The sequence below is a fragment of the Hibiscus syriacus genome, unplaced genomic scaffold (genome assembly GCF_006381635.1).
Source record: "Hibiscus syriacus cultivar Baekdansim isolate YM2019G1 unplaced genomic scaffold, ASM638163v2 tig00111671_pilon, whole genome shotgun sequence".
Classification (NCBI taxonomy): Eukaryota; Viridiplantae; Streptophyta; class Magnoliopsida; order Malvales; family Malvaceae; genus Hibiscus; species Hibiscus syriacus.
Window position 1 is genome coordinate 1,013,019 of NW_024063152.1, and position 16,447 is coordinate 1,029,465.

The window sequence follows — 16,447 nt, forward strand, 5'->3', positions numbered from 1 at the left end:
CTTGACCCGAAAAATATATAATTTTACCTTATATATTTAGGAATAATTACAATAATACCCCTCTATATATTATTTTTTTCAATTAAGTCAATGTTTTTATTGAATAAAAATAATATTTTTATTATTATTTCGGGTCGGGTCGGATTTTTAAGTTATATATAGAGTCAGGTTCGGGTCAGGTGGAATCTTGTTTTGGTAGGGATCAGGTCGGATCTCGGGTGGAGGATTCCTTATTCTCGGGTCAAGTCGGGTGGACCAAAAACCCGACCCATGCCCATCCCTAATTAGGACCAATGAATTTATAAAATTTTAAATAAAGTTATAACCATCGACTTCTAATTTATTTATTGTTTAATTTTGATCAGATACTGCATAAACTCATTACATGAGTGACAATTCCAATCCAGTTTACTTCATTCACAATGTTAGAATTCAAACCATTAATCTTACATTACAACTATTATTATATATTTCGTTGAATATTTAATGACGAGTGTTGCATTTGTAATAATATTTTAATTGAATGATTATATTGTAACTATTAGAAAACTAATCTATTTATAATCGAAATATTAATTGAGTAACATTTCGTATATTTTACCTTAATAAAGATACTTGTCTTTGATTTATGATAATGTTCTAAAATTTATACATTTTATCAATTTGATCTTAGTTCCAAATAATTCACTAAATTTAATATTTCATATTTAAAAATTCTATTAATTTAGTCTTTGTTCTTCTAAATTGTTTGTCCTTCTTTTATCATTTCCAACTACTATTTTGATCCGATTGACTTTCTTAGTTTGACAATATTGTTAAAAAAAGACTAAATTGAATGAATTTTTAAATATAAAGGATTAAATTATTAAATTATTTAAAATTAGGATCAAATTGATTAAATCTATAAATTATAGAGACTAAAATTATTATTATATCAAATTATTATGCCTATATTTCCATTATACATCACAAATAGATAAATTTTAGAGCCTGCTAAGCAGAGAGTGAACCATTTAGCCAGATGTTTAAGTGTTTTTTTTTCTTGTTGTCCTTCCGGTTTTAAGATTTGGATCGATTCGTGTCGTACATTTGATTTTGATAATTAAGTCTTCTAATAGAGACTTTCTGCTTACATAATGACTCGAACTTAAGATGTTGTTTAAGTAATTTCAAGCTGCTTACCACTTGAACCAACTCTGTTGATAAAAAAATCAAAATTGGGAATAATTAATACTTATGTACTTAGTTTACTATATAAATCTAACGTTCGAAATCCGCTGCCGGCCGATATAAACAAAGTGAAGATGACAAATGAAAACGCAGATAATTCTCTTTTTAATCTCATATCAATGTCAAAAGTTTTTATTTTCCCAGATTTCTCCCACTGCGATGACGTGCCGATCCTCTTTGCTTTTCATTTCCATCTCTCTTGTTGTTTCTTCCGGTTTTGCTGAGACCCGTTTCACGAAGATCCGATCCGATGAACGCCCCGTAATCCCCACCGGCGAGTTCCGGTCCACTCACGAGAACCGTCGGGACTATCTGTCGGCCGGCGAAACAATTCTCCCCAGGGTTTACTTCCTTTCGTCCCTCGCTTATATCGCACTTGCATTGATTTGGATTTACGTCCTTTATAAAAGCAGACTTACTGTTTCTCGAATCCATTTCCTTGTCCTAATCTTGGCTATTTTAAAAGCTTTCAGTCTCGTTTTCGAAGCAGAGTATACGTCTTATATCAAACGAACCGGAGGCGCTCCCGGTAGGGATATTTTGTATCACAGTTCCGATTGTTTTAAAGGGATCCTACTTTCCGTGTTGGCCCTTTTGATCGGCACCAGCTGGTCGCAATTGAAACCTTACTTGGAAGACAAGGTTCCGATGATCGTGATTCCACTTCAGGCTGCTGTCAACGGTGCCCAATTGGTCGTCGATGAAACCTCACCTTTCGGTTCGTTTGGATTCACATGGAGGATAGTGATTGTGTTTGTTGATGCTATTTGTTATTGGACCGTGCTTTTGCCAATTGCTCGGTCGACCGAGAACTCGGACGAGGCGGCTCAGACGGATGGGAACGCTGCGGTGAATTCGACCAAGCGGAGAATGGTAATCCGGTGTTGCGTTGTGGTCGTCGGTTATATCTACTTAACTCGTGTTCTGGTTTCTGCTTTGGTGACGATTTCTTCGTATAAGCATCCTTGGACCACCGTGTTGGCCGTGGAGTTGTGCACAATAGCGTTTTTTGTGCTTACCTGCTATAGATTCATGCCGGAGGCGCGTGTCCGATATTCCGTGATCGTTGGTGAAGAAAAAGAGGCTGTTGCTGAGGTGCCGCTGCTTGAAGACGAGGGGAAATAGACAACGATTTAAGAAAAATGAATAGTAAATCATCTTAGATGGTGCTTCGACCCAAAAAATAATGTTTAAATTTACATATTTGTTGTATGCATTGTTTTATTTATGTGTTATGTTGTTAAATAGTATATTGTTCAGCACTGTTCATCTGGCTTTATGCCTTTACTACCTAAATAAACTAACCTCAATATATCCACTCCATCATTTAACTCTATAGTGGACAATGTACAGTGTTGTTATAATTATCAATATATCCCACTTCTACTGTGTTAGACGTTGTATCCATGTATGATGATCTTAATTGCAGGAACTTGGCACTGATGTGAACCTTTATACTTTGGTCTTTAAAGAATCCGTCTTAAATGATGCTGTAAGTTTTTGTTGCATGTTGGAGTTGGATTTGTATCTGCTCTAATTAGGCATGAGCATGAGTCGGGTTTTTGGTCCATCCGACTCGACTCGAGAACAAGGAATCCACCACCCGAGACCCGACCCGACCAAAATAAGATTTCATCCGACCCGAACTCGACGCGATATATAACTTAAAAACCCGAACCGACCCGAAATACTAAAAAAATATTATTTTTATTCAATAAAAACAATGACTAAATTGAAAAAATAATATATAAAGGGATATTATTGTAATTATGCCTGAATATTTAAGGTAAAATTATGTTTTTTTTTTCGGGTTGAGTCGGGCATTTTTCACCCTAAACCCGAATCCGACCCAAACATCACAATTAAAAAACCGATCCGACCCGAATCCGATTTTTTTAGAAAAAAAACTCGACCCGATCGGGTCGAGTTGGGTTGGGACTCATCGGGTTCGAGTTCCATGCCAATCCCTAGCTCAAATATCCTTGCTGATCAACTTTATATTTATATTCCACGTTTGATACTATAAATTACAAGCTATTATTTGTATACCTTTAAACCTCAACTCCTAGAACCTCTTTAAGTATGCTGGATTTGATGTTGAAAGTAAGTATTGCATTTGCATCTTTTGGTTTCTTTACGAAGTTTCTTAGTATTATTATTTTTTAATCACTGACCATGGTATCTTTCATCATGCTTTCCTCAGTCTTAAGAATTTGGTGGAGGTTTAGCCATCCTGAAAGTAATTGAAAAAGAAAAGCTCCAGGAGTGCAAAGATATTCTTTAAAGCTATGAAAGTTTAATTTTTTAGCTTTGGACTTAATATTCTGTAAAGATATCATGTACGATGAATGATGATAAATTGTTTTCTTTAATAAATTACTTACCTTCATATTCTCTAGCTCTGAAAAATGTTACTTGAGAGACCCAAGGTTTAAACTCATCAGTAAAATAATATTATATTAGCATTAATAGAAGTTTAAGGATTAAGATACTGATGATTAATAATATATGGGTTGAACGAAGAGCAACTCAATCAAACCTGCCTATGCCAATCTTTTGCAAATAGCGGTGTTTGTGATAAAAATGAAACTACAAATTATAATTTATAGCGGCGTTTATTATAAAAACGCCACTAAAGATGAGAATTTGTAACACCCAGACCCGATCTGTAAGTTAGACCCAAACCTAAGTGGTCACATATCCCATTCAGAGATTTTTTTATTTAAAACAACTTATAATACATTAGATATAATATAGAACAAAATATTAATAATACATATATATCCAAAACGATAGCAAATACATGTCACCAAACATAACCGAAAAACATATAGAGATATACGTTCGTACAAAATAAGTAGTTGATCTCCCCTGATGCCAAATCTGCTAGCTTATGATCTACTGTTATCTGAAAAAGGGTAAAAACTACAGAATGAGCTAAAAAGCCCAGTGTGCTCCATACAGAATAAAAAACATACAGATAAAATCTTTCAATAAAATCGGTTTATGCAATATGTTTTTATTTTTAAACATGAACACTACCCCCATCTGTTCACATCATAAATATGTAGGTTCCCCAGAACCATACACCCAACCGCACATGCCATTTAGACCCTGAGCACAAAGTCGAGGTGTCTGCAGATAATCTTCCTTCAACAATACCCACCAATGACAATATTAAACATGAATGTATTCAAGTGAAAACAATGATTAATCACTTAAAACATAAAAATGTTTCATGCTTGGAAACCATATGCAGAAATACGGAAATCAAAATTCAAAATAGTAATATGTGGTAATTCAGATGTCAGATAATCAGATATCAGAAATCGGTATGAAATACCTTAATCCAAAAATTATATCGAATATATAGTAAATCAGATATCAAATACTTGGTATTCAGATGAATCATTTTAAAACAGTAATGTAATACTGTCAGGAAACACACCTGTAACAGTATGAGAAATCAGATAGAGAAGCCTACTACTAGGTCTGTCGATCACGCTCTACTGCAGCGCTAGATCCTACGAATAAGAAAAAACTATATTGGAATCCTAATATAAATAATCTAAATATTATTTAAATAATATACGGAAACCTACGGGTAATTCTCGTAGTACGTAGTTCAGGTTGATCTAACGAACGGACAACTCCGGACCTAACCGATCCTTGCTCAGATGAAACACAAGTACATTCATAAAATATTTTTACTAAATCAATTCTTTACCCAAATCTCAAATAAATAATCAAAATACTAAAATACTAAGACTTTTGGGTTCACATGCTTGATTCGGGAATTTCAGGTTTGAATTTAGCAAAACAGACTTTGGAATTAGATTCAGGACATTGAAAAACATAAAATATGACCTTCTGGAAATTTGAATTCTTGGTCAAAATCAAAGTCAACGGGTTTGACTGATGATTTGGAGACTTTCGGGTTCGAATTTGGAGAAACGGACCCCAAAAACAGATTCAGAACGTCAAAAAATGTCAGGGTAAGTATACTCGATAAAGATTAACGGTCGTTTAATGGCCGGTCAAAGTTCTGGTCAAAGGTGATCAAGATATGATCAACCATTTTACACATTTATCACCCTTTTAAAAAAATTTACAAAAATATCACCCTTTTCAAAATAATTACTAAAATATCATTTTTTTAAATTTATGAAATTATCTCTTTTTAAAAAAAATTACGAAAATATCACCATTTTCAAAAATAATTACCAAAATATCACCATTTTCAAAATAATTACTAAAATATCACCCGATAAACGGTCAACAGTCAACGGGTCGGGTTCAAAACCGGTCAAACTGGTCATTTTAACCTTCCCCACGCGCAATGGCGGCGTGTGGGGGCGCGTGGGACATGTTCTGAAGTCGGTAAATTCACGGAAAAAATCCTAAAAAATATTTTAAGATTTCGAGGCACTTACAAAGCTCGGTTCACAATTTTGAACGGTGGAGTGCTCGATTTCAACAAATAGAAAACTTTGACCACTTCACCTCCTCACGCGCCGCCGTCTACGAAGACCAAGGATGACACCGACGAACTCGGAACAACACAAGGAACACGATGGTGCGGGAGGTGTCAAAAACCGAGCGACGATCGGTGATGAATTTAAGATTTTCTCGGCAGTGATGCTAAAAAAAGTCGAGACTTTAACTTGAAATTCACGACGTTTGGCAGCGTTTCACTTCAATTAACTTAAGGGGTTTGTTCCTCACTCGATGATGAACACGATGGTGTTTTCAAAACAACGATCGGAGGTCGGATAATGTCGAGATCGTATTTGGAAGTTGGGGCTTTGAGGGAGGAAATTTGGTGAAATTCATTCTGATTTCAGAATGAATTTCACGCTTGTAATGCATGTATGCTGACACTCCAGGGGTAAATTCAGGGCTTAGTCCTTGAATTTCCTTAAACTCTACAACAACCTACAAGTTTTGAAAACTTTCAATTTAGTCTCCAATTTTATCCAATTACACAATTAAATCCTCAAATTTCAATTAAATATTTATTTTTTTCCAATTTTCAGGTTGTTACAGAATTATCAGCGTTTATGGCAAAAAAACCTCTAAAGACAAGAGAATTAGCGGCGTTTTTGACAAAAAATGCCACTAAAGATAAGAGAATTAGCGACGTTTATAGACAAAAATACCACTATAAATCACAACATATAACGGTGTTTGAAAGAACAAATACCGCTAACTTTTGTGGCACTTCTTGCGACGCTCTTACTAGCGACATTACTATTTTTAGCGGCGCTTAAAAAAGCCACTAAAAACCTATTTTGCTGTACTGAACGCATGGCCTAGGGGTTTATAGGACCACCGTTTGTTTCCCGTGGAGTTCAGGCTCTTTCCTTAAGTTTTTTCTCTTTCTCCCTTGCTCAGTTTCTTCATCGTTGATATTCTCATTTGTAGGGTGGAGAAGGCCAGCTGCTTTTAGTGACTTTTGATTTTGATTTTGCTTTTGTTATTTGTATTTTTAGGAACCAGTTTGTTCTATTGCATTGTTTCTTTTCATTTCCCTAGCACGAAGGCTTAAGTGTTTCAGACTTTAATTTTTTTTCGTTTCCCAATGAGGTAATAAAGCTGGCATTCATTGTTTGAAACCAAAAAAATATTTATATGAAATTTTATAAAAATATCAATATATTATGTTAATAATAAATGTTAATTAATTAATTAATAATTTATTTAAACAAACATTATTTTAATTAAAATATAAACTTAAAAAATTTTAAAAAAACCGTAAGTCTGTATAAGCATAATCACAAGTCTCAAACCTGTGAACCCTACACCTTAGTAAAAGTAAAACCCTAGTCGACACCAAGTTCTGTTCTATGTTCTTTGCTTCCGAAACATCGAAGATAATGTCTTCCCTTCAGAAGCTTCTTAGTGTTGGTGATGATCCAGGTAAGGTTAACGGCAGAGGCTTCGAACATCTCTCCGATGACTTCTTCGTCGAAATACTAAGACGGCCCTGCTGACCAACTACGATTGTCTTAAATTATAGCCGAAACCCCTATTTCACTCAAAATTCATAAATTATAGCGAAAACCCCTATTTCGCACAAAAGTCATAAATTATAGCAAAATAGATTATAGTGTACTAGCTTAACGAGCATCGAGGTGAACAACGAGCATTAAACTTAACGAGCAACAAGCTTTTTAATTGAGTACGAGTTGAGCAAAATTTTAACGAGCTTAACGAGCTACGAGTCGAGTCGAGCAATAAAAATGTTTTAATAAGCACGAGTCGAACACCGTCCAACTAAGGGATTATTACCCTTTTAAATCTTTATCATCAAATTTTAATCCAAAGAATCTTGTTGTGTTAATTTATGGCGAGTAAGGTGAGTAAGGCGAGGTTTTCGGTTGGGAAAAATTATGTTTCAGTGATAATTTTCAATATTCCAGATTTTTTTCATCATCAAGGTCTTCGATTTATATTCGATAGATATGGTGAGGTGGTCAATTCTTTCATCCCTATCAAAATAAGCAAGGGAGGGAGCAGGTTTGGTTTCGTTCGTTTTTCTAGATTGGAGGAAGCGAAGAAGGCTATCATCTATGCTGATGGATCATGGATTCAAGGAAATAAGGTTAGAGTGTTCTTGGCGAGATATCAACCTCGTGATGCTTTCTGGAGAAAGAAGATTTCCATTTTAAAATTAGCTGAGGCCAAGAGCAGAGTGGAAGATGCTAGTCCTTCAGTGGATCCCATCGTCGGTGTTGTTGACGAGGACAAACTATCAAGTCTTAGAGATAGTTTGGTAGGATGGTGCAGAAAATTTATAAAAATGAAAGAATTGGCTGCTATTATGCATAAGGAAGGCATATTAGGTCCGAAGATTATGAGGTTAAGTGGTTTAGCGATTTTAATCATTTTTGAAGATAAAGAGAGTAGAGATTATACCCTTAAAAATTAGATGGGGGCGTTGAAAAATTGCTTTGAAAAAGTAGAAGTGTGGTCGGAAAACTTTCAGTGCAACAGTCGTCGGGAATAGTTATCATGTAAAGGGATTCCAACATTTGTATGGAGCCATTCAACCTTCAGATACATTGCAGAAAAATGGGGAGCTCTTATCTACATTGAGGAAGTGACCTTAAATCTAGGCTTGTTTGATAGGCCGTTGTTTCAGATTGTCACGAACTATCAAACTCGAGTGGAAGAATCCTTCAAATTGAAAGTTGGAGATCAGACGTTTACAGTTTTTGTTTCTGAGTTTGAACCTTATTTCAACCCAGAATCTATTTGAAAAGATTCGTCTTCGATTGAGGAAGTTCATGAAGAAATTCAAGGATTCATTAGTGGACCGTATGCGGGTGGTAGAGCTGAGAAAGTTGGCAAAATTCCTTGCATCGAAGAGGTATGGGCTGGTGATAAAGATTCCTCGACATTACGTAGTGGAACAGCTACGCATGGGTATGTTTTTTAGGGGAGTGACATGCTTAATATTTTAGAAAAAGCTTGTAGAGAGCACTTAGGATTTGGGATTTATGTGATTCTATCGAAGATAATACGCAGGGGAATGTTTTGCCGATCTCGTACAATGTTCCCTCGTTTGATGTTGGTGGTACGAGGCTCCTAGGTTTTGAGAAAGAAGGTGTGGTCCCTTGTATCGAAGAGCATGGTGCAATTGATTTTAATTCCTCGGTATTGTCTAGTGAAGTAGCGGCACACGTTTCGGGCTGTCAGAGGATTGACAAGTCTAATGCCTTGGAAGAAGTTAGTTGGGAGATTGTTGGGGCGATGGTGGAAACGTGTAATGCTAATGTAGGTATTGTGCAGTTGCAAGATTTGCCAAGCACGCCTATTGATGGGATGAAGTTCAAGGTTTTTAACGATAAAAGGAGGGCTATGGCAGTGGAGAATATGCACGATATCTCTATTGTTGATTCTGTTGGTCCAAAAAATAATGTTAGTGGGGGACAAAAGGCATCAAATAGAGAATTGGATTTGGCTTATTCCCAGAAGCCTATCTACGCTAGTTCTAATACAAAAGATGATATTATTTTATCAAAAGATATGGAAGGGTCGGTCGTGGTATACACTAGCAACATTTTGAAAAGTAAGTTAAAGTTTAGGAGGAGGCGAAAGGTAACTCAAGCTGTCAGAAGAGGTGCAGCTGATCGAGGTTTCTTCGCATTTTCGAATCAGCCATGATTATGAGAGGTTCTTCTGGTTTTTCTTCTTATTGCGGGCGGTCTATTCGAAGTTATGTTGCTTTGTCTGGAAGCTGTTTTCCAGTAGCTATGGTGGGTGCCATCGCTCAACTTTGTGGATTTTCAGCGCCTTTCATTGTTTGTCCAAAGATAACCAAATAGAAGCTTCGTTTCTTCTAGATAGCATCGTGTAGATTATTTGATCCCTGGTATTATGATTCGGTCCTTGGAGGAGTATGTTGGCAGCTAGTGCTAGTGTCTATAGTTTTTCTGTTAGTTTTTGCTGGACAGTCTCCTTAACATTGCATGGATCTATAGAAAATCGATATTCTTGTCCTTACTCCTTCATTGGTTCAGTTTATGCAAGTGTGGTTCTCCATGGATTAGGGATAGTCTTCGATCAAGCTCTGGTTGCGGGCGCTATCACGTGTGTTGTTTTGGTTCGTTACGTTGGCCATGCTATCGGTGTCCGATCTCCTTTTAGTTCTCAATGCATTTTTATAGTTTATTTGTGTTGTATTTCTTGTAATGGTTTTGGGGTGTTATAGGACTGGAGTATGGTATGTGTGATGTTACAACTTTGTGTTTTCTGATTTCTACCACCTCAAGGCACACTCTTTTTCCTCCATTTAGGATTAGGGAGATTTTTTAATGAGGTCCTTGAGGTGGTGTACTTTGTAACTATTCTTAATACAAAATATCCTCCTTAAAAAAAAGGACTTTCCAAGTTCATCCTTTTTCATTCAATTATCAATTCACATCAAGTAAAGAACTTTCGATTAATTTGACAAGATGAAATTTAATTGGACGCAAATATCAAATAATTTAATTGATAAAATATCTATTTATATCGATAGACTCATATAATTTTTTGATTCCAAATTTAAGAATATTACTTAAATGGTTTTTAATAAGCATGGACATTTGGTAAGTTGAATAAGTTGTTCATCTTTGTTTCCTCATATTTTCTTAAGTTATGGGTACTAAGAGTATTTCCCTTTCTTCCCTTAAGTGCTCTCTTCCACTCACTTCTAAATAAGATTAAGATTAAATTTAGAATGTCAAAAAAATACAATAACTGGAAGCTAGCTTTTCGACTTCTTAACTACAAAAGTACACGATCCATGTTTGTAATGCAAGCGCTTACGAAAAATTTAACTTGATGGTTTTCATATGATATTGAATTCGATTCGGCTAAGATTAGCGAGTTGCCAAACAATTGAATCCAAGGATCGGATGAATATATTAGAGATGGATGGTCGGTTAACATGTAAGTGTTTGTTGGGACAAGATTTCCCTGTATGGGCTGTTAGGAAAAGAGCCTAACCCTTTTTAGTCTTCTTGATCAACATTTGGTCTTCTTCTATGTCCTTCTTTGAGTTAGGCTCATCTCGTATAAGGAAACATTCATCTTTCGTTGTGTCTTCATTCATTATCAATTCAACAGTGTCGTCTGGAACCACATCTAATTTCGAGAGCTGACTTAAGTTACCTTGCTCTTTAACTGGCTTTGGGTCATATGCTGATGTCACTTTAGCCCCACAACCATGGTTAGAATCGTATAGATCATCTCAAAGAGTAACTTGGATTAAACTATTTGGTGTGCCGTTGCATTGTTGGAATCATACCAAGTTCAAGAGGATAGCTGAGCAATGGGGTGAATATTTAGCAATGGGAGATACTGCTTTTCAAGCAATGGGCTGTGAGGAGATGACGATTCTTATTGCAACGAACATGAGAGAGTCAATTGATGAAGTTATCGATCTTGAAGCTGGTAGAGACATATTTAAAGTTAGATTTCTGGAACAAATGATATGCAGAGGTGTTACAATTGTTCGAAAGCAAGAAGAAAAAGAGTGTCCGGTGGTTGTTGATTCAGAGTCATCGTCAGGAAGAACCAGGGTCTCATCGGAAGAAAAAAGCAACGGAAGGTGGATTGAGGAAGCCGAAATTCAATTAAGTTACATGGGAAATATTCTTATAGGCTGTTGCTTGTCGGGTGAGGAGGTGGTGGAAAGAAACATTAGTGAGGAAACAATTAAGGGTCTGAGAAACAATGATAATGAAGCTGGGATTGTTCAGAAGCAAAGTAATGTTGCGGTGGGCCATGAGGAGAGAGAGGAATTAGAAGTTAGTAAGAAGTTATTTAATCCAGTATGTGTCAATAAGGATATAAAAGATAAGTTAGAAGAGTTGTCTTTTTGGGAAGGACAATCAGATACTCGGGAAGTGGAGGATGTGTTTTGTATGGGCCTTAATTATATAGGTGTTAACAAAAAAAGTAAGGGGGGAAGGCAAAGAGGATGGGGTAATAGCATATCAAATAGGGGGAAAGACCAATTCAGGGAAAGAGTGGGAGGATCTGGAACAGAGGTTCAATGTTTCAACCTATTTGAATGAGGATATTCTATTTTGCAAAGCCAGACAGAACCAAAAATCAAAATTGGGGAAAAACAAAAAATACAGTTCTTTACAAAGCATTCAGGATAAATTTACAAACATCCCAAGGAAGAATAAAAGATGTCGAATAAAGAAAAATAAGAAGAAGGTAGAGTGTGAGGAAGATTCGACTGAATTAGAAGGAAGATCTTTATCCGATTCTGATCTTCAAGCAAGATGGATGATCCAAAAGAGAGAAGTGATGAAAACTTTACAGATTGGAAGAGAATTAGGAATATAATTTAAAGGTTCAGAAGAGATTTTGGTTCGGGAAATTTTGGCTAGCGAGGCATCAGAATGAGTATCCCAATCCCAATCCATTGCCTTTTAGTTGAATTGCAGGGAGTAAAATTTCGGGTTTAGAAAATTTCAGTCGAAGAAGAAGTTTGCAGGCTGTAGGTTTACTATTTCGGAACTGAGTGGTTACGGAGATGTTCCGACAGGACTGTGGGTGGCTATTTGGCATATTGCTTGGTAATCTTAATGCTGTCGTTTCTGTTCAATCTAATTGGAGAAGGCCTACGTTTCTTATCCACAAGTATAATGACCTCATCTACGTCCGGCATCTCCACCTTGTATACTCCATATTTTTCTGTTGTTCTGTTGACAGAGACGTTCTTTTGCTCTACTGGTTTTTGTTGATCTTGCTTTAAACTTATTCCATCATTCTCTCTCTGTAACTAGAAGGCTGAGGGGAAGTTTTGTAGTTTTTGCTGTTAGATGCTGGTTTTGTGTGTTTTTATACTAAATTAAGTTGGGTTTGTGTGTTTTCATACTGAATTGAGTTTTGGTTGGTGTTGTATGTTTTCTGTCTGAACTGGATGTTGTCGCTGGTGTTTTGAGTTTTGATTATGTAGGTATCTTTGGGTAGTTGGTGAGCATTAAGCTTATTTGGAGAATGGGGTGAAGTGTGACTTGAAAAGATGGATTTGAATCTCTTTGTGAAAACTTTATCAGCAGAGAATTGGTCGGGTTTGTAATTGCGATATGCTGCATTTTTTAATTGTTTTGTTCAATCACTTTTTAGATGATAGTCCGTAGAAATCAGTTGTTGAGTTGTAACTATTCCTAGTTGTGTTGTACTCTTTTCCTCCAATTAGGTATAGGGAGGTTTTTAATGAGGCACACAACTTAGGCCTTGAGTTTCGCTTTTTCATATCCTTAATAAAACATATTTTGCTGAGCAAAAAAAACTAATATTTAGATTCTCATTCAAGGGCTTTGTAGCGGGATCCTACTTCTTCGAGTGAGGCCCATCTCTTATAAGGAAACATGAAACATTCATCTTTCGTTGTGTCTTCATTCATTATCAATTCAATGGTGTCGTCTGGAACCACATCTAATTTTGAGAGATGAGTTGAGTTATCTTGCTCTTTAACTGGCTCTGGGTCATTTGCTAATGTCACTTTGGTCCCACAACTAATATTTAGATTCTCATTCAAGGTTTTTGTAGCAGGATCCTCTAGTGGCTTCTTCCCATGGATCACAATAGTCATTATGTGCATCAATTTAGACATCTTCTCTCTTGATTCGTCTTGAAATATCTTCGCTTGATTATTCATCTCTTGTTGAGTTTTCACAAGTTGTTCATGAAGACTCTTGATTCTATTAATCCACTTTAATATCTCATTCATGGCTCACGATCAACTTGGTATGATTAGGATGAATTCTATTTTCTTTCAAAATCTCTTTCATGGAATCCTCCACAAATTATTCTCTTATTTTAATGACCGAATGTATGTAAAAAATACTTAAAATGCGGATGTAGATGCAAAAGATGTTAATTTCGAAATTGATCATTGTAGAACAACCTTCACTTAGACAACAAGGTTTCATTACACCAGATGCTTAGAACAAATATATGTCTTCATTTCTTTGAACCATCTTCCGATATTACACTCACATTCATTGTTGCCCTAAGGTTGAGCCATCTCTCGCAATTGATGATGTTCATGTCTTCCTTTTGTCTATTATCGAATCTTGAGGTTTCGAAATGACCCTTATGTCTCTGTGAAGAGTTTTCTCATTCTTGCCTTAACTTGCATCCGACTTGTAGAGAGTATCTCGGTCTTCACACCTTCGAATGAAATCATCAATCATCTTTGAATTCTTTCTTCCATCGGTTGCCTTTCTTTGTCGGTCCTTGGATCATCATCGAGCATTTGATCTAGATGACTTGGCTAAGAAAATCCTTGTTTCATTATGAGTGCCTTTCAATACTGCAATCATTTACGAATTAACACCTTTATGTCATGAAGATGCAAATGCAAGAAAAATGAAAATAAGAAGGTACCTAAAGTATTCAATCTTTTTCATCTAAGTACCTCAAGTATTCTTTAAATATAACCACATGTCAACTTTTTAAAACATAGATGAAAAACATTAAATACTTTAAGTACCTCAAATTCAAGGGAATCAATTAGTTCGAGGAAGTATATTTACTGATTACCTACCACAAGTTTGAACTTGTATCCTGGTTTATCCAAAATCCTTGTGAATTAGATGTATTTTAAAGATTATTAATTTTATCATAAGTGAAGTTAGTAACAAATTAATTATTAGTCTTAGAGTTCATTTTAGATAATATTTGTCTGATGAAAATAGTATTTAAATTAAGTTGTAATTGATTAAATTTACTTGTAAAAATATATTAATTATGATATTAATTATAAAAATAGTATTTAAATGAAATTGTAAATGAAATTAATTAAATATTTTTATAAAAATATATTAATTATTAATTCCATCTTCCTCATTAATCGTGCAAGTTCCATAATCCAAAGCCCATTAATATTCTTCCTTAACAATAAAACCATAAGTGTATATAATATAAGTATAATCACAAGCCTGTGAACCCTAAACCCTAGTAAAAGTAAAACCCTAGTCACCGACATGTTTTCTTCTATGTTCTTTAGTTTTGAAACATCGATCGTGTCTTCACTTCAGAAGCTGCTTAGTGTTGGTGAAGGTCAGGGTAAGGTAAACGGCGGAGGTTTTGAATATCTTTCCGATGATTTGGTCATCGAAATACTGAGATGGCTCCCTGCCGACCAGCTGTGGTTGGCTTGTCGACTAGTCTGCAAGAGATGGTATGCCCTAATCTCCTCTCCCTCTTTTGCTCATGCGCATGTCCGACAATCTCCTTCCACTTTCTTTCTTTGCTACCAACAGAATCCTATGTGGCCTAATCATACAAGAAAACTGGATTTCGTTTTTCCTCATGATGATGATGATGCCAATGGATCGGTTTTTGTCAAAAGGTCTTTGAATAAACTTTTAGCTGAACGTTGGAAGCTTGATGGTGTTGTTCCCGTTTCTTCTTGCAATGGGTTGATTTTTCTTTCGTCTTGTTGGTTTTTTTCTGGTTCTACTTTCTTACCAATTGAGTTCCAAGTGGGAAATCTCGGTTTGTTTTCGACTAGAATCCGCGATCTCGATCAAATCTATATCTGCAATCCGGTCACCGGAGAACTAATAGCTATTCATAATCCTTATAATTTTACCCTAAGTGGATATTGTGGATTCTTTTATCATTCATCAATGCAAGAGTACAGGCTGCTCCATTTTCACACGACAGGTACAAGTAACACAGACACCCTTTTTGAATATGATGTACTCACTCTAGGTTCCACCAAGTGGAGAAGGTTATGTACCCTTCCTTATCGCGTCCGACCGGGATCGTCTCCGGTGGTACTTGATAACACGCTTTACTGGATGATTCACCGTTCATCATCCACATGTGAGAAATCTATCATGATGTTCACCATGGACGATGAAAAGTTTAGTACACTGCCTCATCCAAGTTGTCCATGCCAAACGATGAAATCCCATCATCGGATGCATCTGTTAGAGATGGACGGTCGACTAACATGTTGGTATTTGTCAGGACAAGATGTCTTTGCATGGGCTGCTGACGTCTGCGGCAAGGGCGACTATTATACCGCGGTGGTGCGTTGGCATCGGATCTACCATCTTGATTTTAATCCAAGTTTTGAGAGCTATTTTTTGGGGAGCATTCCGGATAATTGCCATGTAAAACTTGTGAGCATTCAGGATGGGAAAATATTACTAGTCTGGCCACAAAAGGGAGTGTTTCACTACAATTTATCGACGAATACAGTGGAGAAGGTTAAATTAAATGGGAGTGCTAAGTTCTTGAGTAAGTATTTAGGGCATACCAGTTACACCAAAAGTATGGTCTCATTGACCAACTTTTATCCTGGATTATCTAGAATTTATGTGAATTAGATGCATCATGTAGGAGATTATTTGCTTGCTTGTTTAGTTAAATCATAGATATCATATATCAAAATTTGATTAAAGATGTTGCTCTTATTTATTTATTTATTTTTGCACAGCAAATGTAATTTTATTAATATAAGCAAAATTAGTCAAAGATCAAAATATTACTAACTGGTGCTTCAATGAAACTAGAACACAAAAGAAAGCATCGAAATACACCGCAAAACAAGAACAAACAAAACATACCCCAAAATAGTCCAGTTCATTAGCCAAGCAATAACCATTAGCAGCAGCAAACACTTTGCTCTGTTTTTTTTAGTGGGAGAAGCAAAAGCTAGTACATTAAACTCTTATACGTAGATGGGGGA

The 16,447-nt window shown here is 35.9% G+C and overlaps 2 protein-coding genes across 2 annotated transcripts; both read left to right on the forward strand.

Moving 5' to 3' along the window:
* The first annotated feature begins 1,389 nt into the window (after positions 1-1,389).
* Positions 1,390-2,355, forward strand: LOC120167321 (protein CANDIDATE G-PROTEIN COUPLED RECEPTOR 7-like). The gene has a single exon (XM_039176378.1). The coding sequence runs from the start codon at positions 1,390-1,392 to the stop codon at positions 2,353-2,355; it is 966 nt and encodes a 321-aa protein (XP_039032309.1).
* Positions 2,356-14,729: 12,374 nt separating this feature from the next.
* On the forward strand, positions 14,730-16,085 carry LOC120167322 (F-box protein At3g07870-like). The gene has a single exon (XM_039176379.1). The coding sequence runs from the start codon at positions 14,730-14,732 to the stop codon at positions 16,083-16,085; it is 1,356 nt and encodes a 451-aa protein (XP_039032310.1).
* The last annotated feature ends 362 nt before the right edge of the window (positions 16,086-16,447 follow it).